The sequence below is a fragment of the Zootoca vivipara genome, chromosome 10 (assembly GCF_965207765.1).
Source record: "Zootoca vivipara chromosome 10, rZooViv2.hap1.1, whole genome shotgun sequence".
Lineage (NCBI taxonomy): Eukaryota > Metazoa > Chordata > Lepidosauria > Squamata > Lacertidae > Zootoca > Zootoca vivipara.
The window spans coordinates 6,217,444-6,242,292 of NC_142593.1; the positions used below are offsets into that span (position 1 = coordinate 6,217,444).

General features: G+C 46.9%; 1 protein-coding gene across 3 annotated transcripts in view; it reads right to left on the minus strand.

Annotated features, from left to right (window-relative positions):
• Nucleotides 1-24,849, minus strand: part of FRMD3 (FERM domain containing 3) — a 126,389-nt gene that overhangs the window by 12,370 nt on the left and 89,170 nt on the right. For 2 of the 3 annotated variants that reach the window (XM_088652689.1, XM_088652690.1), the window contains 8 exons: nucleotides 23,592-23,679; nucleotides 20,771-20,859; nucleotides 15,505-15,568; nucleotides 14,664-14,752; nucleotides 7,492-7,566; nucleotides 6,702-6,770; nucleotides 5,760-5,881; nucleotides 2,419-2,562 (listed from right to left, as the gene is read on the minus strand). In XM_088652689.1, coding sequence (XP_088508815.1) covers nucleotides 2,419-2,562; nucleotides 5,760-5,881; nucleotides 6,702-6,770; nucleotides 7,492-7,566; nucleotides 14,664-14,752; nucleotides 15,505-15,568; nucleotides 20,771-20,859; nucleotides 23,592-23,679 — 740 coding nt within the window. The remainder of the gene's footprint in view (nucleotides 1-2,418; nucleotides 2,563-5,759; nucleotides 5,882-6,701; nucleotides 6,771-7,491; nucleotides 7,567-14,663; nucleotides 14,753-15,504; nucleotides 15,569-20,770; nucleotides 20,860-23,591; nucleotides 23,680-24,849) is intronic. The other variant, XM_060280078.2, reaches the window with a different exon arrangement.

Here is a 24,849-nt window from a genome sequence, read left to right on the forward strand (position 1 = left end):
ATTGGAACCTCTATTTCTACTAAGCAACCTTATAAGTAAAGGCACAGACCAATTTCAGAGTGTACATGAGCAATTATGTTGATTTCATTTCCCACTCGAGTATTTCAGTGGATTCTCCATTAACTGACTCTTTCTGGAAAAGAGGAACAATTGCTTTCGACTGTTGTGTCATATTTTCAGACACAGCATCCTTGTGTCATCCTCTTATGCAAAATACACCCCTTGGAGCAGTTTCTAGGATATAAAAAGCAAGCTTCTAACTGCCAACAAGTGGTGCTGATGTGCTATTTTTATAATGCATAAAATCATAAGGGCCTCGCCAAATTATTATCATGTTCATAGACAAGCCTCCTGAGGTGAGCAAATGGATTGATGAAGGTGATGAATTATGTTCAAGGTCAACAAATACACTTGTGTAAAATAAATAAAAAATCATGTCATATCATATTACATGGAAAAACCCACATATGGAGGGCTGAAGAATTTGTGCTGAAACAAATAGCCTGATATTATACAGCTGAGTCAGCCACACACACATTCATAGCCATTAAATCAAACTGTCTACAAGCAGGGGAAAAGATCCATTCTCCTCTCAAATGCACTCCTCGTGCTGAAAATCATTACTGCAGTCAGGTGTCAAAGAGACATTTCTGGTGATTGAATTCCAGCTGTCATCTATGTTCAGGCCTGGTTGCTTCAGTGACACCAAACAGACAGAAAACAATCCTAGCTGAAGCCACAGAGCTAAAATAACCTTAGCTCTCATTCAGAAACAACAGCCTTGTCTGACTCTGTAGAAGACAGCTTCCTGTGGATAATGAAACTTCTACGGAGTTTAGTTTTTTTCACTGCTGATTAACAAAAGTGCTTTTTGCCTGAGGATCTACTTCGCTTTTAGAACGAATAGAAGAGAATGTCCAATGAAATATGCCAAATAAAAAAAATAAAATTATCTGTTGTTTGAGCCTGTCTCTTTGGAAGACGTGGCCCTCTGTTTATAGGTAATGCTTGCTAATGATTTCTCCCACTTTTTTTCTTTCTGTTTTTTTTGGGGGGGGAATTCATATTTTTGAAAATTCACTGCTATTGGCACATGCATGTGTCTGCATACACACATGCACACATCTATAATTCTTCAGCAACTGGCATGCAGAGGCATATTGCTTTGGAACATTTCTGCTCCATTTAGCTATTGAAAAGCTTGCCTTAGTATCTTGCTGGTTAAATGTGGCTTCTTTGCAGCGGAAGTGCTAGCTTTGCTGAATACATATAGGGCTCTCCATAATGCAAGCTCTATTTTTGTGAATGTCATCTAGATCCTTAACAACAACTGCATTAAACCAAGGCTACACAAGCACCATCCTGCAGCAATGCCTACTATTTCAAGAACATTTCCTTATGTGTATTAATGGTTGGGGGGTGTCCATTGAAATATGTACTTTGCTCCCACTCTCCAGAATTAGAAGTGCACATCTTTGCTTTTTAAAAGACGCAAAGGCTATTCCTATTGCTATAAGGTATCCCAAGGCATCTGTACAATTAACTATCACCTTACTGTTGCAGGACTGGGGCTAACCCACCATATAACGGGGGGTGGGGGTGTTAATGTGTATCTATACTATGGACCAGCAGCAAGGTCCCTGTCATCAGGACAACAACCTTTAATAAGGAACATGAGATCACAGAGATCCAAGGTGATTCCAGCAGCTTCATGAGGACTGTATTAATAGTTCATGACTCACAGAATCCTCTTGGATAGAGATTTCAAAAGCACCAAGCCCTTCACGAATCTAATGACTAAGGGAGAATATACTGCCAATTTATTCATGGCAGTCTGCAGAAGTAAATATGGGAACGTAGGAAGTTGCCTCCTACTGAGTCAAACCATTGGTCCATCCAGCTCAGCAATGACTGGCAGCAGGTCTTCAGGTTTTCAGACACGCTTCTCTCCCAGCCTTAGCAGGAGATGCTGGGGGATGAACCTGGGGGGTCTTCTGCATACAAGGCAGATGCTTTACTACTGAGTTATAGCCCCCCCCCCCGAACCAAACTGGAATAAAAGTGATAGCAAGGCCAGAATGCAGTATGCCTAAAATCCTGTACTACTCTTATTCCCAGTGTTTAAACCCAAGGAGCAATCTTCAGAGAAAGGTTCAAGGTTCTGGAAAATACCACTGCGAGTAATCCATAAACCCAGTCCCCAAATACATTAAACTCTTAATCATGACCATGTTTCAGTGAGGAAGACAGTGTGCATTATACCTGCTTGGTTCTTCATCTATCACACAAACAAATGTATTTTTTAACCCTATAGTCACATACACATATAATATATACCTGCAATTATATATACAGTAGTTATTTAGCCAACCCTCCCCTAGCCACCAAATGCCCAAGACACCCCAAAGCATCACTCACCGAGACACCTGGGGGCACGAACACAGGAGGAAGAATCATGCGGTACGGAGAAGGAGCCAGGTTCCCAAGCTGCCAGGCTTCCGGGGAGGAACACAGGGATGGGGTCATGCTGGACCAGGTTAGAACTGATGGCAGGGTCTTCCCCTGCCAGAGTATAAAAGGAGCAGCAGCAGTGAGAGCAAGATCCCAGCAAGAGAAGCTTCTCAGCCACCCAGCTAAAGAAGCTGAAGAGTTTTTAAAGTTTAGGAAGGTCTAAGGAACCAGTAAAGTAAAAGAAAAAAAAAGGCAAGGAGGCTTTCAGGATAGGAATAATATCAGCCGCATGCTCTGAAGGAACACATTAAAAAGAAAACCTAAGCTCTCATGTGCGTTTCATGTAGGGACAAAGGTAGAAGATGGGGGAGAAAGGAGGGAGGACTGGAGATGGGGATACATCCACATCATGAAAGCTGGAAAATTATAGGGGATGTTGTTGGACTTCAGCCCAGGAATAACAAAATAATGGGAGAATTGTGAAGTTGGCACAATAATATCACCACCTATACCACCCCGTGAAACAAGAAAGTTTAGATGTTGCAGCTCCCCATTAAAGCTGGTGAGAAAGAGATTGAACAGCACGGTTCTACTCTGATGGCGCTTAGTTAGTATCAGTTCACATACAAACCTTCCTCCCCAAACATCTTCAGTAGCCTATGCAAACTCCTATTGCTGTTTCTATCACATGCTTACTAAAATAGCCCTAACTCTTTCTTCCTAACAAACTAATAGTACCTTTCCTTTGATACTGCAAACAAAAGAACTTAAGAAGAGCCTGCTGGATCAGGCCAGCGGTGCATCTAGCCAGCACCTGGTTTTCACAGGAGCAAACAATATGCCCATGGAAGCAGACAGGACCCCAACACAAGAGCACTCTCCCCTTCAGCCTCCCACAAAAGGAAGACACTCTTGTGCCACCTGATATTCTAACGGACTTTCCCAATTCCACCTAGGCCTGTTAGGTTTCTAAACAGAATCCACTTGAAAGTACACAAAATCCAGGCTATTTGTGCCCATATGAGTAAAAGTGGTTAAATAATAAATTATTATTAATGTTTAACAGACCATTGTATTTTAATATTTTGTTGGAAGCTGCCCAGAGTGGTTGGGGAAACCCAGCCAGGTGGGTGGGGTAGAAATAATAATAATAATAATAATAAATTGTTGTTGTTGTTGTTATACTGCACTCTCACCATGAGGCTTTCAACAAGAAAAGCCAATGTGTTCACTGGGCAATGAAAGTCTCAGATTCTAGGTTTAAATCCCAGTTCAGTCATGAGACTCAATGGAAAGCCTTGTACAATTTGTAACACCTCAACCTAAATCCTGCATCTATAGCACGGGTGTCAAACACAAGGCCCGGGGGCCAAATCCGGCCCGCCAGACCTCGTCATGTGGCCCGCCGAGCGCCCCAGCCAGCAGGACCCAGCAGCGGGACCTTGCTGCTGAAGCGCAGCGCCAACAAACAGCTGGGGGCGGGGGGGTAGAAAGGCAGCCGGAGCAGCGCTGCGTGGAGCGCCCCGAGCCACAGCAGGAGAAGGAGGAGGCAGCTTGCCGGGTCAGCGCCCGGCAGCGCTGCACGGAGAGTCCCGAGCCTCTGCAACGCAGCAGTGCTCTGTAGCACTTTGAATCCTCCTCCTCCTGCCACGGCTCAGCGCCTGGAAACGGCTGCTGCTGCTGCTACTGAAGCACAGACAAAGCACCCAGCAGCACCGCGTGGAGGAGGAGGAGGATTCAAAGTGCTGCAGAGCACTGCTGCATCCCAGAGGCTCGGGACTCTCCGCACGGCGCTGCTGGGCACCGACCCGGCAAGCCGCTGCCTCCGCCTCCTCTTGCCTCACCTCCTCCTCCTCCTGCTCAGCCTCATGAACGTGAGCTCAGCAGTGGCTCAGCCTCACGAACGTGCAACTCTGAGGCTTTACGCACTTCTCCTAAAACGGACACCCGCTGCCTCATGCTGCACAGGAAATGCTTTTTGCCCCTGGGTCCCTTCGCGCTCTTTTCTGGCGCTGAATCAAGGCGGCGACCCCCCCCTTCCCTTTCTTTCTTCCTCTCCCTCATTCTTATTCTTTCTTTCCCTCTACTTCCTTCTTTCTCCCTTTCCGTCTTCTCTCCCTCTTTTTCTTTCCTTCTTTATTCCCTTCCTTATTTCCTACTCTTCTTTCTCTCCCCTCTTTCCTTCCTTCCTCTCTCCCTCCCACTCCCTCTTTTCTTCCTTCCTTCCTTCCTCCCTCCCTCCCTCCCCTCCCTCTCCCTCTCCCTCTCCCTCTCCTCAGAAACATAGGATGCTGCTTTATACTTCTGGCCCTTAAACCCTGGAACCAGGAGAGCAGCTCCAGTGAGTCAACCTCAGCCAGTCCCTTTGGTGAAGGGTGGTGGCTCACTGGCAGAACATCTGTCCTGCATGCAGAAGGACCCCAGCATCTCCAGGTACCAGTAGCTCTGCAAAGCTCCTGCATGAAACCCTAGCGAGCCTCTACCACCCAGTGCAGTTACCAAAAATCATTTTTCAATAAATTGTACAATAATTGTACATTTGAATATCTACTTGCCATTATTCTGACTATGTTTATGCTTTCAGAGCTAGTTATTACTTACATTATTACAAAAAACAGTAATAATTGAATGCAGTGACAATAATTTATGATAATAAAGAGTGGACACATAGTCCTACAGATACAACCGGCCCTTTGAGGGTGACCAAACTGCTGATGCGGCCCCCGATGAATTTGAGTTTGACACCCCTGATCTATAGAATGAGGGTTCTAATTCACAAGATTATGATACAAATGAAGGTGTCCCAGTTCCTACTCTTTATGTTAGGCCTGCAGCAGCCTCTATTATAAGCAAAAATAGCTGAAATGTTTCATTTTCAAACACAGAATACTTATTTTAAAAGTGGTGCTGCTGTTTCCTGTTACTCCAAATGAAAAGGATCGTTCAGTATTGCTGTACATCTCTCAAAAGTTAAATTAGAATTCTATGCACAAAATCTGCTTGGTTTGGACTACAGTGGTACCTCAGTTAAAGTACACAATTGGTTCTGGAAGTCTGTACTTAACCTGAAGCGTACTTAACCTGAAGCGAACTTTCCCATTGAAAGTAATGGAAAGTGGAGTAATCCGTTCCAGACGGGTCCACGGAGTACTTAAACTGAAAGTACTCAAACCGAAGCGTACTTAAACCGAGGTATGACTGTATTCTTTGTTTGCTGTGTGTGTGTGTGAGTGAGAGAGAGAGAGAGAGAGAGAGAGAGCGAACAAACAAACAAACAAACAAACAAGCTGCATCAGGAACAGACTTGCCTTCATCAGAGAGGACATCTTCCTGATCATTTGAGGCTGGAAGGAGAGGTTGCAGAGGCTCCATGTTAATTATGAGCTGTTTGTTCAAAGAGTGAGAGCTGCGACTCTGAGTAATGTTGGTTCTGAGAAGAAGCGGGAAATGAGACCTTATTCACCAATAAACACTTGCCAATAAATAAAACTCCAATATTTCAAAGCATATAACAAAAGGCATGGCAGGGCCACTTGGTGCCAGACTATTCTCTTCATAGTGTTTCTTTGTTCAGAAACACAATAAGAGCATTTTATAAAGGTCTACCTTTCCTCATTTTACACAGTCCTTATAATATTATTGTGTGATATTTGGTCAGCAGGAAAATTAGGTATGTAAAATGTGAAATAATGAAAAGCAAGGAAATAGCAATTTGAGGGGGGGGGAGATTCAATGGTAAGCCCAGTGAGATCAAATATGCTCACCTTATTTTCACACGTTCCCAGCCCTCCTAGGCAGTAAAGAGGTTTATGTCTAGATTCATTTCACCACCTTCTGGCCAATGCAGTGTTTATGGTGGCCCGTGATTGTGGCTCTGCTCAATTATTATTTTCTTGTTTGGGGAGCATTGGGATTTTCTGAAATAGAAGCTGGGCTTCCAAGTTACGAGGTTCCTTTGCAGGAATGGGCCAGAAAACAGAAAAAGAAACCTTATAGTTGCTTTCCGCTTTCCTTGCTTTTGAGCAACTTCCTACCCAATGAGTCAGCAATCAAATATACAGTGAGTGACTGCTTTATTTGGGAATACATGTCAATTTTACTTCAGTTCTTTGGTCTAAGGTATAGGTGACATTGGCAATGCTGGCATGAACTAGGATAATAACCAATTTGGCAGCCAAGATCAAGAGCTCTAAGTGGTTCTCTGGACATTCACAGCCATTTGTGCCAGCAGAATTTAAATGACAAAGTACCTGTTCACTTCCGGTGGCTCCCTCCGAATTTTAGAACTTGCTTCAACAACCTCTTTTGCAACTTTCCCACTATAATAAAACACAAAGTTTAACACATGAGCTATTTGAAAGATTGAGATGTTATGTGCAGTAGGATAACTGAATACTTAAACCAATGAATATCTATATTTAAAGGATCTTAGCCTATATAACGGTGATCTATATTAAAAAATTAATTCAACTCATTTGAAAGAATTGCAGCTAAAATCCCAGCTTTATTTACAAGAGGAATATGGAAACTTCAGCCTTCCAAATGCTGTTTGATCACCCCCAGTGAGAGTGGCCAGTGGTCAGAGAGTTGTTGACCAGGAACATCAGCTTACTGATTTCTGATTTACAGCAGAGGTTCTATCTCTGGTTGGTTGCAATATGCTCCTTGCCTACTAGACAAGATGTGCCTTCATCTTCTCATAGACGTTTCATATGGATAATTGGTGAAGGAATTTTTACTCAGAAGCAAGTCTCTCTGAGTCCAACAGAACTTACTCCCAAGTTAATGTGTGCAGAATTACAGCCTTGGTCTCCAGGGTTTATGCCCCCTTCCAATATTTATATCATCCTTCAATCATCTCCCTAAGGCAGTTTACAAAAAAGAATAAAGCAACTAAAATGTAAATGCCAAAAAAGCATAGATCCTAAGGTAAGTTAGGGTAACTTACCCTAACTAAGGTAAAGAAGATCACAGAAGGAAAGTTTCCCAGCTCCCATTGCCTCATCCCAGACACTGCTACAAGGATAAGAAAACACTTACTTGTATCGAAATCTGCTGCCTTTAAAAAATATTTTGCTGCTTGACACTGTCTTGATTTGGCTTGATTTTGCATACCTTCAGGGGACGAAAAGCAAAGCAGAGGCAGTTACATTTCCAGTAAGATGGGGGGAAAGGGATGCATTAATGCATAAATGTTAACACTATCACTTGCAAACTCCTTGCTATGTTGTTTCAATTTCCTGAGAGGTAAGAAAATGAAAGCAACCTTTACAAACAGAGTACATGTGCTTTGAATGATTTTTAATAATCTGTTTCATTATAAACGAGCAAGTTGCCACCTCCCCACCCCCCACCCCAGTATTAGAGGGAGGGGTATATAAAAGCCAGCATGCAGACAGTGCTAGTTCCACTGCAATTCCTGTTCTGCCTTTCAAAATTGGGTTCAGTCCTCTGTCAACCAAATCCACTCCATGCACTCGAACATTCCGGTTTCAGAGTCATTACATGCATTTCCTAAGTGGAAGGTCTTTAGAAAGAAAAACAGCCTGAAACTTGGTCTCCTGGTGTTCAATAGTGACTTCTTGCTCAGGTACGTGCAAAGATACACATGCATTTACAGTCAGGACATATGTAGTTCCATGTAGGTATGAAAAATGCAATAAGGCATTGAGGTTACACAAACCAGAAGGTATGGTTTGCATCCCAGAAACTTGAAATGGCCAATGGTCCACTGGTTTCCCAGACTGCACCACATTTGAGGAGAAAACCATGTCTCTGCTTTGCTCATTTCAACTGCATGGCTTACAACAGTACCTGTCACAGTGGCCGGAGTGGGCTACTTCAGAGTAACGACGCTACGCAGCTCTGCATTTTATTCTTTTATTGGTGCTGCGTATTTACAGTGCTGAAGTCATTGCTATTTACACGGAGTGATGTGGTCAGTCGGTTCCAGAACCTCCGAATGGCTTTTGGCGCGTCTTTCTCCAACACAAAAGCTTTGGCAGACCCATCCTCTTTCCCCTCCTCTTTCTGCGTAATTCCGGAGTTGGGGGGATGGGTCTCCCCCCCTTATTCGCCCCTTCCTGTCCCACCTGGGACCCTGGCTCCTCTACCTTGCCTGAGCCTCGGACACGACTTCCTGCTTCCCCATTGGAATCGGAACTCTCTCTGCTTTCCCCTGTGCTCGGGGATGGGCTTGAACTCAGGAGGGGAGGGACTTCGCGATATCCCCTGTCCCTCACATCCACCCCCCTCCCAAGCTCTCCTTCACCCCTCCCCAGGTCCCCCCCAGGTGTCGGTGACGACTGGAAGCCTAAGAACTCAGTGCCTTCCGAGCCCGTTGGTGTGAACACCTCCCCCCAGTCCTGCGATCCCCCCCCTTCCGCCTGGGAGGACGGGAATCCCAAAAAGTCCGTGGCGTCAGAGCTGGTAGGGGTAAAAATGTTCTGCCAATCTGCTCCTTCCTCTGACTGGGTGGATCTCGGTGACACCCATACCTCATCCTCTGGTTCCTCAAACTCCGCTTCCCAGCGCCATGGTGAACTGCTCTCCCGTGCTTCCTCCCCCTCCCCCTCCCTTTCCATGCGCCAGGGCTTGGGTCTATGGGGAAAGAGGGCGTGAAATTCTTCTACCAGGAATTCCTCCTGTATCTGAGTGGCTGGGACCCATTCATTCTGGGACGGTGGAGCATCCTCCCATGCCATGAGGTACTCCAGGCCCCCCACCCCCCTCCTTGAGTCCAGGATGGCCGTGGCCTCATTGAGTTGCTCCCTGCCTTCTCTCTCCCCCCCTCCCTCAGGGGTTTGTTCGCTGCCTCGGAGCCTGCTGCTTTCCCTGTACGGCGACAGCAGCGATCTATGAAACACTGGGTGCACCCTCATGTCCTCTGGCAGTGCCAGCCTGTATGCCACCGGGTTGACCTGTTGCGTGACCGTGAAGGGGCCCAACCTTCTGGGCGCCAGCTTTTTGCACCTCCCTCTGATGGGAAGGCCCTCCGAGGACAACCAAACTTTGTCCCCCACCCTAATGACCTCCCCCGGTCGCCTGTGGCGATCTGCCCCCTTCTTGTACGCTTCCTTGGCTCTCTCCAAGTGTTCTCTGAGCTGCTGGTGCACCGTCTCCAGTTCCTCTGCCTGTGGGCCCTCCTCCTCCTCCTCCCCCTCCCTCTCTGGGAAAGATCTGAGGTCGCGCCCGTAATTGGCCTTAAAGGGCGACACCCCTGTGGAGACGTGCACCGCATTGTTGTAGGCAAATTCTGCCAGTGGCAGGCGATCCACCCAGTCCGTTTGCCGCTGGCTGACGTAGCATCTCAGGTACTGCTGCAGAATGGCGTTGACCCTCTCCGCCTGTCCATTGGTCTGCGGGTGTCTAGCCGTCGACAAGCTGACCTCCACCTGCAGGAGGTTCATGAGCCGCCGCCAGAACCTGGAAACAAATTGGCGGCCACGATCCGAAATAACCCTTAAAGGTAGTCCATGCAGTCTGAATACGTGATCCACAAACAGTTTGGCTGTCTCTTCTGCAGAGACCGCCCTGGCACACGGTATAAAGTGGCACATTTTGGACATGAGGTCCACCACCACCAACACTGCGGTCTTGCCCCTGGAAGAAGGCAGATCTGTGATGAAGTCCATGGACACCACTTCCCACGGCCTGTGTGGCGTGGCTAAGGGCTCCAGCAATCCCGGTGGCGCTGCTCTGACCACCTTTGCCCGCTGGCAGGTGTCACAGCCCCGTACATAGTCTCGAACATCTTCCCGCACCCCTGGCCACCAGAAGTGTCTCATGACTAGGTGAGCGGTTTTGTCCCTCCCAAAATGACCCGCCGTTGGGTTGTCGTGCATCTGCTTGAGGACCGTACGTCTAAGCTGGGTGGTGGGCAGGTACAGTGCACCCTTGTAGAAAAGCAGCCCCCTGCGTTCTGCAAAGTCTTTTGCCTGCTCCCCCCCCCTCTCAGTTCTCTGAAGATGCGGTTGGCAAATTCATCCGCTGCCGTCAGTGCTGTGAGTTCCGCCTCGCTCACCACTGCTGCTCCGCAGGACCATGCTGACGGGGGGAAAATGTGCCTGGGTGCCGGTGGCGCCTCCTCCTCCATGTACTCTGGCTTGCGGGAGAGGGCATCCGCCCTGACATTCTGCTCTCCCGGGATGTAGTGTATGGAGAAGTTGAAGTTCGAGAAGAACTCTGCCCACCGTATCTGCCGCTGGTTGAGCACCCTGGCAGTTCTCCAGAACTCCAGGTTCTTGTGGTCCGTGCACACCTGGATGGGGTGCTTGGCGCCCACCAGGAAGTGTCTCCAGTGCTGGAACGCAGCGTGGATCGCAAGAAGTTCCCGATCAAACACCGTGTAGTTTCGCTCTGGCTGGGTCAACTTCCTGGAGAAGAAGGCACAGGGTCTCCACTCTCTGTTGGCGTCCAGTTGCAACAAAATGGCGTCCACAGCTTTATCAGAAGCATCTGTCTCCACGCGTAGGGGCGCGTCCTGAACCACGTGGAACAGGTTCTGGTCTGAGGCGAACACCCTCTTGAGGCTTTCGAACGCTGCTTGCGCCTCTGGTGTCCACCTGAACTTCTGCTTGCCTCTCAGGCAGTCAGTGATGGGAGCCGTAACGCGAGAGAAGTTCTTGATGAACTTCCTGTAGAAGTTGGCGAAGCCTAGTAGGCGTTGGGCATCTTTGCGCGTCCTGGGGCTGTGCCAGTCCAGGATGGCCTGCACCTTGTCCTTGTCCATCGCCAGCCCCTTGTCTGACAGCTTGTAGCCCAGGAAGTCCACCTCCTTGGTGTGAAACTTGCACTTCTCCAGCTTCACATACAGGTGGTTCTCCTTCAGGCGCTGCAACACCTCCCTGACATCTTTCACATGCTGCACTGGGTCATCGGAATAGATAAGGATGTCATCCAGGAAGACCAAGCATTTCCTGAAGAGGAGGGACCCCAGGACGTGGTGCATGAAGGCCTGGAAGCATGCTGAGCCCCCTTGCAACCCGAAGGGCATCACCAGATATTCAAAAGAGCCCAGAGGCGTGAACATCGTGGTTTTCCATTCATCGCCTTCCCGGATCCTGATCAAGTTGTACGCCCCCCTCAGGTCTAGCTTGGTGAAAATCTTGCCCCTGCGTGCCGCTGTCAGGAGATCATCCACTCTGGGCATGGGGAAAGCCACTGGCTCTGTCACTGAATTCAGCCGTCTAAAATCCACCACAAGACGGCGCTGTTGCGTGTCTTTCTTGTCCACCCAGAAGACTGGGCTGCCCCCTGCTGCCTTGCTTTCTCTGATGAACCCCCGCTTGAGGTTCTTGTCGATGAAAGCGCGCAGATCCTCCAGTTCCTGGTCTGACATGGCGTACAGCTTGGCTGGGGGTATAGTTGCCCCTGGCACCAGGTTGATCTGGCAGTCAAAAGGCCTGTGTGGGGGTAGGTGGTCGGACTCCGCTTCGCTGAAGACCTCCTGCAGGTCCCAGTACGGCTTGGGTATCGCCTCACCCCCTTTGACGTGCATGGTGGCTACCGTGGCTATCGGAGGCCCCTCCCCTGGTTGGTGCTGCATGCAATGTTCCAGGCAAAAGTCCGATCCAAAAGTGATGCACCTCTGGTGCCAACTGATGGAGGGGTCGTGGCGCGCCAGCCAGCTCATGCCCAAAACGATGGGGGGGTCTGAGATGGTGGTGACGTTGAATGCCAGCGTCTCTGAGTGCCTTCCCACCGTCATTCTCATGGGGGGGGGTTGATGAGTGATGGCCCCTCCCAGCAGCTCTCTGCCGTCAATGGTCGCCACGTGCAGAGGAAAATCCAGCTGCAGAAGCTGGATCTGGTGCTCTTCTGCAAAGTTTCTCGAGAAGAAGTTCGCTGACGCCCCACTGTCAATTAGGGCGAGGACCGTCAGGGGATAGCCATTTGGGAGCGTGAGCGTCACTTCTAGAACCACTCCTGCTCTGGGAGGGGTGGGCTGGCTCTGCTCCTCTCTGTGCGGGTGGGTGGGCTGGGGCTGTTGTCTGCTGACTGTGCCTGGCTGCTGCCCCTTGTCTCCTGCAGCCAGGCTTTCTCGTTTCCCTGCTGTGGTGCTGCGTCAGTGGGGGAGGGCACAACCGTTCCCGCCTTTCCTTGCCACTCCCTGCGATGTGGGCAGTCTCTGACGAGATGCTGGGGGGAGTTGCAGAGAAAGCAATTCCCACCCCTTCCCTCCTTGCGTCTTGGCGCCGCTGGGGTTTGAAAAGCCCGCGCGCGCGCGCTATCAATCTGCATGGGTTCCTGGTCCTGGCTGGCCCCAGGCGTGGCTTGAAAGGGTTGTTGGGGGAGTGGCTTCTCCTGCGACCGTGGGAACCAAGCCCGCTTTGCGCGCGTTGCTTGCTTGTCGCTCCACCGGGATTCCTGTCTCACCCCCACCGCCAGAGCCGCTTTGCTCAGCTGATCCATATTACTGGGCTTTGGACCTCTCGAGAGCTCATCCTTCACCTCCTCATGCAACCCCAAGTAGAACGCCGCTTGCATTGGGGGTGACTCCAGTTCCCACCCCAATCTGTGCACCAGCATGGTGAATTTCGCCCAATACGCGCGAACTGTCATATTTCCTTGGCGTAAATTATGAAGTTCCTCCTTAGTCTGGTCCATATGACTATCGGACGAATACATCGTTTTCAAACCTTCTAGAAATAGTTTGACATTCTTCATGCAAGGATTCTTTGTTGCGATTAACGGTCTTAGCCACTCCCTGGCTGCCCCGGTAAGGTGCTCCACAATAAACGCTACCCTGTGCTCATCATCAGGGAACTCATCGTGGTGCAGCTCAAGAGCATACACAATCTCAGTCTCAAAGCCCTGATATTCCCTCGGGTCTCCATTGAACTTGCTTACTAGGGTCCCGGCTCTCCTTCCTGGCAGCACTTGGACTTGGGGTGCCCCTCCCGCCTTGTTTTTCTCTGCATCCAGCTTGTTTTGGAGGTCTACCGCCACCGCCCTTAATTCCTGCTCTCTTTCCTGTAGCGCTCTCACCTGTTCCGCAAGTTGTAGCCGGTCGTCCTGGACCTTCTTAGTCTCTTCTTTAGCTGCCTTCAATTCCCCCTGCGTCTGCAGCGACAGCTGCTGCAGTTCTTGCTGGGCTTGCTCCGCGATCTGCCGCCATCTCTCCGCCTCTGACACGCTCATCCCGGCAACTCCAAAGTAGCCCAAAAAAGGATTCGGAGGTTGCTGTCACAGTGGCCGGAGTGGGCTACTTCAGAGTAACGACGCTACGCAGCTCTGCATTTTATTCTTTTATTGGTGCTGCGTATTTACAGTGCTGAAGTCATTGCTATTTACACGGAGTGATGTGGTCAGTCGGTTCCAGAACCTCCGAATGGCTTTTGGCGCGTCTTTCTCCAACACAAAAGCTTTGGCAGACCCATCCTCTTTCCCCTCCTCTTTCTGCGTAATTCCGGAGTTGGGGGGATGGGTCTCCCCCCCTTATTCGCCCCTTCCTGTCCCACCTGGGACCCTGGCTCCTCTACCTTGCCTGAGCCTCGGACACGACTTCCTGCTTCCCCATTGGAATCGGAACTCTCTCTGCTTTCCCCTGTGCTCGGGGATGGGCTTGAACTCAGGAGGGGAGGGACTTCGCGATATCCCCTGTCCCTCACAGTACCCTATGTGTCATAACTGTCAGACTTCCTCGCACTGACTTCATTTATAGGCACAATGGAGCTTTAGGCAAAGACTGGTGGTGCTTTGATGCAATGTACAAATGTAGTATTTCTTGTAAATACTGCTTGGCTGTCTCCTGTCTCCAATGATTTCCTTGCTTTGATTATCTCCTTTTTACCCTTTGCCATGCTAACGTGTTCCTTAAATCCCATTTTTTTTCCAGAGTTTCAGAGACAGAACAGCACTGTGACAGCTCTGGGTGGCAAATGCTAAATTGTTGCATGTGTGAGGCGATCCTTTAAAAATATCGCTTTTTATAAAAAACAAAAAACTTATTCTGCTTTGTGTCTAAAGAATATGGACTGAATATACCTAATCAAACTTTAGGTTATTTGAAAGGAATTTCTTTGCTTCCAACATCAAAGCCACCGTACCAATTGATGTAGGTATCACCTTAGGCTGGACCATCACTAAGCTGATGTGCAAAATAATCAAAGTGCTTTTTGCTATTATTACAGCATAGTCACTGAACATGAAAGGAATCTCTCGCTCCTCTCTGCTCATCTACACATTCTGCATTATATAGATTTGCTTACTTGTAAAAAGCCTGGTTCTCCACTCCACACTTCCAGAGATGTTTGCAGGCTGCTGGTGTAGAGGTATGGAATGACAACATAGCCTTTTTCTATGTGTTCAGAGAAAAATTAAACAAAAGTAGATAAACAGTTGACTTCTTCAAGCTGGGGGAGGACCTACAACTTAGAAAAATTGAAGTGTGGGCTCTCTGATCCACTGGGTCTCCCCCTCCCCCCCCCCGAGTCTCCAAATCTAAGAGTTCCATGATCTACCACCCACAGACTACTGATGCCTTTCCACCTTGCATCCATGTTTACCCAACACGGAGTCTGGTTGCCTTCTGCTTTTTCTAGACCCCCTTCCTAGAGCAGGTCTAGGGTGTATCTTGGTAAGCCCCTGGCCTCCTGCTGTGTCACTATGTATAGACTTCCCAGTTGGGATTATTGAAAAACATAAAAAGTGCAGATACAGAAACTTTGAATCGGCTAATTTGTAATAGTGCTGACATGGTTTCATTTTTGAAGATTTGCTACTAAAAGGATTATTGTCCCAACTCTTCTCATATAAAGTGTAAGTTAAATAATGAATATGCATAAAATTAAACAATAAAGAAGAATCCTTTGCAACAGGCTATATAGATTTCCTAAGCTTTTTTCAGTTGCATTTTTCTCTGTCTAAAACTGGGCTACATTTTATAAAAGGAAATTCTATATTTAATTAAAAGCATAAGTTGACTGTATCACAAATGCAAGGTAGAAGCTGGTTTTGTTAGATCAAGAACAAACATGCTTGCTATCCATTAGAAATGCACAAATGTTAAATTAAAATATTTTAGTATGTAGGGAACTTAAAATATCCAACCTCCTTCTGAATTCCAATCACATAGAACGTCTTTCCTTCAAACTTTAATTTGCAGACATCGCACCTATAAAAAGAAAGCGCTTTAAATAAGGAACATACATTACTTTTTTTTTACAATTGGCAGTTTCATTAAAATATAGCCAATTTATAAACATTCAGAATAAGTTGCTGTGAAATGAATTATTTTTCAGTGCGAAGAGTAAGGACAGCTTATTAAAACCCATAGCATAAGACAAACTGAACAGTTCAATATATTTTTTAATGCTGTGCATTCAATAAATTGGATTGAAAACTTGTGGGTGGAGCCTTATTTTTAATTTTTGAATGGTTCCAAGGAGAATAATATCTATAGTGGCTTATATCTAAACCTGCACAGAGTTCTGCTTGCATAACTAAACTTCCCCTTATTCTCTTCCCCATATGCCCCCAAAATCTGCTCGGGGTGTGTGTGTCCCTCAACCACCTAAAACAGATGTGCAGTGGGCTGCAGGGAAGAGAAGGGGGGATTTTGATTGTAGAAGCAGAACAGCAGCATTAGCTGCAACTCAAAACAAATAATACATGGGAGAAATGAAACAAACAAACAAAAACCAAGCTGGGTTGGGGAACATTTTACATCCCAAGGGCCACATTCCTGCATGGGCAACTTTAAAGGGACATATTCTGGGCAAAGGCAAAAGTGGGTGGAACAATAGATGTGGCTCTTAACCTTTGTACTTTAGGCTAAAATCTAGCCATGCAAAAGTCAGAAGGTTCTACACACACATGCATCTCTCTATCCTCCCTCCAGGCAAGGAAGAAGCATTGTCACAATCAAGCACTCTAGGAGGAAGAGCAGGGCGTTGCTGGTGGAGTCCCAAGGGCCTTATGGAGAGTCCTGGAGGGCCACATTTGGTCTCTTCTGGTTTTAAAGGGATTAATTTGGGGTACAGCAAAGTATGTTAATAAGGTGCTCTTCCCACATCAGGATATTTTTAATTCTTGGGAGGTACCGTAGATAGTTGGAAAAAGAGAAGTAATGTATAGAAGCAGATAATGCACAGACCGGTATATTACCCTTAAAACATTCAATTATAGATCTCTCGTATTGGTTAAAGCTTTATACTTAAAAATGGGTAGAAGAGCATGCCTGTGTTGGGTTTGGAATTTTCAGTCCAAATATGGACAAGTCATCAGAAATTTCATGAACTTACTAATAAGCCTGACCTGCTGAGTTCACTGAGACTTAATCACAGGTACAATGGAAGCCTAGTTAATTAATTAAGTGTATATCCAGATTTCATTTGCTGTATATCCACATTTCAGACAGAAGGTTGAAATCGACCAGAGAAAGTTCCAGAATTTGCACCTAATTAGCTTAATAAATTGCCTTGTTGCCCTTGTTTACAAACTTTCACGCAAATGCATTGCATTTATTTGTACAAATCATGAAGTCATATCTAAGCTATATGTTTTTATTATCACACTTCAGCTTTAATAGCTCATGCTTCAGGATCCTTAAATGCATGGAATAAAGCATTAAAATAATAATAATAATTTAAAAATTATTATTTATACCCTGCCCAAACTGGCTGAGTTTCCCCAGCCACCCTGGGTGGCCTACAGTACACACAAAAACATAGGCAATTAGTGCATCTTAACAAAGATATGGTACAGTATATTTGAAACAGGGTGGAATCATTAGTGCTGCAATCTTTTGGTTCCAAATGGTTCAATCGTATTCAACTTAATGAGGGTTCTATATACATATGCACAGAGGTAGCACATGCAATGGCAGGCAAGGATTGCATTTGGATCAAAGTTGTGTCTAACTGCAATATCGTTGGAAAAACCCGGTTGCAGTCATAAAAGTGAACCTGCCACCCTTTAGGGCTGCAGAGAGGGTGCAACCACACTGATGTTGTGTTGCTGGATTCATGCTGTAGATTTGTCATGAGGTGCGACTGGTGGAGTATGGTACCTGTTATGTTATTATTTGGTTTGGCATTATTGTCAAGAATGTAGCACACCAAAAAAGAAAAAGAAACCTCTGGGGATGAACCAGGAGGCTAAGGGGCAATTGTGTAGGTTGTACAACCTGGATCTGATACTACTTGCACTATCCCCTGGGTTAGTGGCTGCACTGCTACAGGACAATGCCCCCCACCCTGCCAGCTGAGAGGCAGGAAGAGAATACCTGTCAGTTCTGTGGGAGTGAACTAGATTTACTGACATTGTTGATGTGGAGAGTTTGATTATTATTGGGTTTTGGCCGCTTTATAATTGTTATTGCGAGCACACTTGCTGAACCCTGCCCCATGGAGCCTGTCCCCCAAAGAATGAGACAAGAGACCAGATTATGGGTTCAAATTGGCCACAACTTTATTAAGCTTCAGAATGTGGGAACTTGGCATAGGCCTTGGCATGTAACCCTCTCAGCCCGTCCGGGTCTGAGGATGTGCAGGGCAGTGAGGTGCAGTGAGAGGGGACTGTAAAGCACAAATTTACACAGCGTGCCCTCCCACCTTACCTCGGCCAGGAGTTTGACCTACATGCCGCCGATCTCGGGCCAGGGACTCCCGTAATCAACCCTTTAACGGGCCCTACAAACGCCACCACGTGGGGGTGCATGAAATGCCTCCCCCTCCAACTTGTAGATAGACTAAAGGATACCTTGCCAAGGCCTAAAAAACTGCCAAAGTTGTGACGAAATGCTACGGGGAACGCAAAACCTGCCAATGCAGGGGAAATTCCTTGCCGGCTCTGAATGCAGCAACCGTCTTATGACCATAGCAGTGCCTGCTGACCTGGAAGGCAAGATATTAAGCTGCAAGAAAATATTGTTAATTTTGGGTGGGTTGGGTGGGTGAACCTGCAAGAGGAGGAAACGAAGTGAGGATTAGGCCGAGGGGTCGACCTCTTTCCTTTAGCCCTCGCCCCACCCCACCCCAGCCGGCTGACCATTGTCCTAGCTGGGAGGGGTGGGACGATGGCCACCCTACCCAGGTGGGAGGCACCAGAGCAGGTGACCCCCCCCCCCCGGTGTGGCAAACCTTGCCCACCTCCTGGGAAGGGAGGGCGGAAATTATGGCCGATGTGTTATAAAACATTGAAATAAAGCCCTCATAATGGTTGTGTATGTGGGTGAGAGTGTTTGATGAAAATGAAATATTGTGACAGCCATGATGTGAGTAGGATGTTTTTGAAAGCTAGATTATACACATTTTCTCTTTTTTCAGAATTTATATTATTGTTAAATATATGTTACCGGGTATATCTATTGACTTGGATTTTCTCTTTTCTTAAATAGTTGAGCATATATTTACTGCATACTTGTGTACCAGGATGTATTTATTTTTTATGTAAACCACTGTCAGAGGGCCTGATGTGGCTACTCTAGAGTAACGACTCCAGCATAGTCTTTTTAGGCTTTTATTAAGTGCTGATTATTTACAGTGGTCAGAACGATCTATTTACATGCTTAAGGTGAGGTGTCAGAACCTCCGAATGGCGATTGGCGCGTTTTCTTCCAGCAAAGAAGCTTTGGGAGACCCAACCTCTTCCCCCTACGTTTGCGTCGCAATTCGGGAGTTGGGGGGATTGGCCTTCCCCCCGTGCTCCCATCTTCCTGTCCCACCTGGGGCATGGGCTCCACAACCTTGCCTGAGCCTCGGACACCACTTCCTGACTCTCCGCTGGAGGCAGAGCTCTCCCTACTCTCCCCAGCGCTTGGGGATGGGCTGGAACTTAAGATGGGAGGGACTTCCCTGTATCCCTTGTCCCTCACAACCACTTTGATTGTAAGTGGGCTATAAAGCATTTAAATAAATAAAAGTAAATCACTTAAATATTGTTCAGAATACAACTTCCTTGTACTTCAGTCCTGTGCCGTGGCTACATTTGTACAGCAAGGTCACTTTCACAAGCAGAAATGAAGACGAAGCCACTTCAGTGCTTAATCTGAGACTGGATTTGCCGGGGCAGTAAATTGGAATCAGCTTCAAAAGCTAGCATAATATTACACTCCATCTAGTATGAGTTTCGGGCATGCTCTTCCCCTCCCTATGGGCTAGGAGTAATGCCTGATCCATATCTGAGTCACATTTTTTAAATAAAGGATTTCCCTATTGTAGAGAAACCCATTCTTTTTGGGAATGAGTCTGGAAGTCAAGGAGAAATTATGTTTTTATATGTAGTACTACTTATCAGTGTAAGAGATATAAAAGATCTTAAGACTTGTGCCATGTTGATACTTAAAAGTACTGCTTTAACAAACTCTATACATCAGGCATGTCCAACTCCCAAGAAACTGTGATTTACTCCCACTGTAAAAAAACCTGGCAGTGATCTACCCATTGTATTGACCAAAGTTGTTGAGCTTTTTTGGAGGAGAATTCAATCAGTGATCAATCAGGATCACGCGATCGACAAGGATTGAGCAGGAACGCCCCACGATCGACCGGTAGATTGTGATCAACTGGTTGGGACATGACTGCTATACATGCATGAAGTTTGGAGGTGTAAGTGCTTCTCTGAACGTATGGAAAGTGTCCATTTCTTATTGCTTAGCCCCCACCACATGGATGACCTTCTTCTATCTCACCTAGCACTGAGTTTTGGGAAGGCTCTGGCAGGGTCCTAGAGAACTCCCACCTCATTCCCAAAGCTGGGAAAGTGCTTACTAGGCTTTGGGAAGGAGGCCAGAGGACTCTAGCACCCAGTCAGAGCCCTCACACCTCCTTTTCAAAGCCCAGCGCCTCACTTAGCTGGCTTTGGGAAGGCAGGATGAGAGCTGGGGTGGGGGAGTCAAATGTTTGCCAAGAGCCACCCAAAAGTGGCTCTTGGGCTGCATGTTGGACCACCTTGATCCAGGCTTTCCCCACCATCAGCTGTCTTGACAAGGGTGAATGGACATGGTGGTTGGTAGCAAGCTAAACCTGGACTTTACTCATACGTTAATCACAGTCTCTCAAACACCTAGATGAGGAAGCATGGCTTAGAAAGCAGGAGGCATGACCTCCAGGAAGGTTCAAGCACATCACCTTTCTTTTTATCAATTCAGCACTGGATGTTTCTCTACCACACAATCCGTGGACCACCATCAGCTAAACTGAAGTGCATGTTTTAAACGTGGACTAATAATCCTGTTTCACTAAATGCGCTTTGCAATGAATATATTAGGGGGGGGGGGGGAATAGCAAGATTTTCCAACGTAACTTTTTGGAAGGGAAGAAACCAAGACTTGTTATAACATTAAAAATCACATTCAGTTAATTTTTCAGCTCACCATTTTAGCAAATGTATCCTTTTATTTCCCTGGAAAACAACAAAACCTGTGGCTGTGAATCCTAAAAATGTTGTGGTCCCTGTTGAATCCTTGAAAGAAAGGGGGGAAAGATAAAACAAATTAGAAACTGGAGGGGGGGGTGTTCAAGCATGCAGAAAATTCCGTATTTGGCTACATATATTTCCTCGTACTGTAGAAGATCCTATGAATTTGCTTTTAAGCTGGCGTTCCAGCTGTTTAAGAAAGCCAGCTTGTTGCAGTTTGCCAGAATATAATCAGGTTTAGTGGGCAAAGCGGGAGGATTAACATAATGGCCATATATAATTCTTAGCATAAAAATGTAATTTAAGTACATGATAGTCTTCTTTTGCTAAGTTTTATAATTTATACCAGTGCAAGACACTTTTGTAGCAATGGAGAGACACATAATAGTGAAGAATTTTTCAAATTTTACAGAGGCACTACATTATTATGTTAAAATAATGGAGTGATTTCTCCCCTCCCTTCAAACCCAAGCATGGGTGTAGCCAGAATTTATGTTAGGGGGGCAGGATATATGTTGGGGTTCAGAACTGAGTTATCTATGTTGTGATTTGTCAGTTAGTTTTTTTATTTCTTTACTTGATGGGGCGCAGCTGCCCCGCTGCCCCCCTCTTCGCTACGCCCATGAACCCAAGGTAGTACAGTAGTACCTCTGGTTACAAACTTAATTCATTCTGGAGGTCCGTTCTTAACCTGAAACTCTTCTTAACCTGAGGTACCACTTTAGCTAATGGGGCCTCCCACTGCCGCTGCGCCACCGCCACACGATTTCTGTTCTTAACCCGAGGTACTGCTTCCAGGTTAGCGGAGTCTGTAACCCGAAGTGTTTGTAACCCAAGGTACTACTGCACTAATGTTCCTAATAAGCTTCACTTGGTCTATTCAGGAACCTGTTTGTGAACCTTTCCTGTCATTTTCCATGTTGACATCCAGCTTACATCAGTTTGTGTGCTTTAGATGCACTGGGAGCAATTTAAGTGACGCACTCCCCATTTACCTCAGTCAAATATTGGCCCGTAATGCTGATCTGCTGATTCTGGCTTTTGAATGAGTGCTAGCATGGGCGTAGGCAGGGGGGCAGGAGGGGGCAGTTGCCCTCCCTAGAAGCAGGGCCGCTGGCCAGCCTGCCCCGCTGCCCGCCTGGTGCCGTCTCCCTTCTCCCTGGCTGGCTGTGGGGCGGGTGGAGGGAAAGCCCCAGAGCCGCGCAAAGCGTTTGGCTGGCTTTCCCTCCGCCCGCCCCACAGCCAGCAAAGGAGAAGGGAGACGTCCCTTCTAGTCGGCTGGCTGTGGGGCGGGCGGAGGGAAAGCCAGGCAACCGCTTTGCGCGGCTCTGGGGCTTTCCCTCCACCCTCTCCAGCGATCGCGGAGGGGGAGGAGGGGATCGGAGCAGCCCGATTTCAGGCTGATCCTGGCGCCCCCTCGCCCCTGCCAGTCGAGGAGGGGGAGGAGGGGGGAGGAGCAGCCCGATCCCGGGCTGCTCCGATCCCCTCCTCCCCCTCCGCGATCGCGATCCCTTCTCCCTGGCTGGCTGTGGGGCGGGTGGAGGGAAAGCCCCAGAGCTGTGCAAAGCGGTTGCCTGGCTTTCCCTCCGCCCGCCCCACAGCCAGCAAGGGAGAAGAAGGGAGCTTTCCTTGCCCCACTGTGGCCCCTCCCCCTGCCCCTTGGGCCCGCCCCTTGCCCCCCCCTAATTTTCATCCTGGATACACCCCTGAGTGCTAGGTCTTCTTATTAGACCTACGTAAATGTCACTAGTTTTCTTTGCTGAAATGGGCTCAGTACCAATTTTATAGTCTAGTTTGGAGGGTTACTCCCAAGAGGGCATTTGCAGGAGAGTAGAGGAGGCCTTATGCATGTTCCTCCTACCCACAGATTTCCCCCTGCAAATTTCTAACCGGCCATCAAATTAGCAAGGGAAATGTCTGTGTTGGCCATTAGATTGCAACTTGAAACACGAGAGAGAAGAGAGAGAGAGAGAGAGAGAGAGAGAGAGAGAGAGAGAGAGAGAGAGAGAGAGAGAGAGAGAGAGAGAGAGATCATGTCTGGTACTATGTAATCTTTGTGGAATAAACAAACCACTTAAACTAGCACCTTTAACACTCAAACTGGCTTAGTAACATTGAAATTGATAGGACCAAAGTGGCCTTTGTTGTCTGAAGCCAAGTATGCATTTTTATTGCCTTCGTAAGGTTTGCCTTAAAAAGCAGTATGGAAATATATGAAGCAAAACACAGTAAGATAAATGCTACAATTTCTTCCCCAGCCCTTCTGTCCAGTAGAAGACACCTTACAGGTACAATGAAAGAGATAAGTTTAAGTGTACTCTGTTATCATACTACAGAAAGAGAGAATACTTCATGTACTTCATTGCACAATGTATTGCATACATTTATTTGTTTGTTTGTTCAATTTGTATATTGCCCTTCATCTGAACATAAATGGGTAGTTCACAACATAAAAACACACAATGAGCATGCAAATTACATAACAACAAAAATAAAAACACCCAAAAGTAAACCAGTGCCCTCCTCTCACAAATACATGGCATTACATGGCTCTTTATTTACTATTAGAATGATCAGGCTCCCAATATATACTCCAAATTGTGCTTGACTGCACATGGAGGTACCTACCAGTGACCACTGGCATTTTTGCTGCATATAGAGAGCTCCACCCATGGTAGGCCAGTACATATTTAATGACATAGATAGGGGAGGGATTGAACAGGAACTAAATATGGAAAATACTAATTGTGCTTTAAAAAAATAAAAAAATACATTACCTTGCAAGGGTGGGGATCAACACCATAGGTTTCTAAAGAATGTGCTTTCAATAATAAATTAAACTCAGCAACAGCTGGACTCTGACCCCTAAAAAGAGAAAGCATAATGGAAAAAAATACAAAAAAAATCAGCCAATGATATCTATCATGAGAGGGGAAATAGGAGATCTTTCATATGATTCTGCTTGTACTCTCTCACAGCACCTAATCCCTTTGGATTAAGCCTAGATGCTCTTCACATATTCTCGGGACTCCAGTGAGCTGTGCAGTTAATCAGGGGCTATCAAGTATCTTTCAAATATTTGCTCTCTTCTGGTGCACATGGGACAGTTGGAGCTTAGTAAGAAATAAGCGGCAGTCTTGGTTTCCAATGAGCTATTTCCTAAATTCATTTTAAAGAAGCACTCCTATTAAGATGTATTTCTTTCCCGCTCTGGAAATAAACAAGCAAATAAACAAGGATATTTTGGTCATGGCTGCCTCTCCAGGCATTCTTGTGGAACACTCCACTTTACGATGCGTGTATCCAAATGAGAAAAATGATCCAAATGGTAAACCATGTCATGCATACCTGCTGATCTGGCACAAAGGTAGTGTGTTTTCCCAAACAGAAAGGATTGACATACATGTTTCATATAAATCTACTGCACAGAGTGTCTGCATAAATGCTTTGTGGCAGCAGTGTGAATATTATCAAAAGCCGTTAGCATTAGCCATAATTAAGGCTGCCAGATATCCATGCACGGAGAGCAGAGGCATTTGTAACCTCCAGCCTCCTGACAAACCCACTGGGAAGGAATCACCTAACATGCCCCACCAGTGGAAGCCCTGCAAAGGACTTCTGTTTGTGCAGAAAAGTACCCCCGCCCCATCTCTTCCTCCCATGGGGGTGGGGTGGGATCGTGGGGCGGGGGGGGGAGGATCCTTCCATCTGGCAAGCTCCCCTCCACACTCCATGTGACGCAGCAGTGTGGCAAGAACCTTAAAATTAATGGTAGGAATGAGTTTGATCCTGCAGAACTGATTTGGCCCCCTCCTCTCTGGTTTCCTTTACTGCGCCCCCTTCAGCCTTTTTGCCCTGGGGCAAGTGGAAGTGAATCTGTGAGAAAGAAGTTTTATCCTTTATTTTGCTCTCAATGAGCAAATGGTCGTCATAATTGATTTGATCGTTTGAGATGCTACTTCTTGATGCACACTTGCACAGCCGTGCATAATTTTAAAGTCATTTTACGTTTTGCTCTTCTTCTCCCTGGGACAG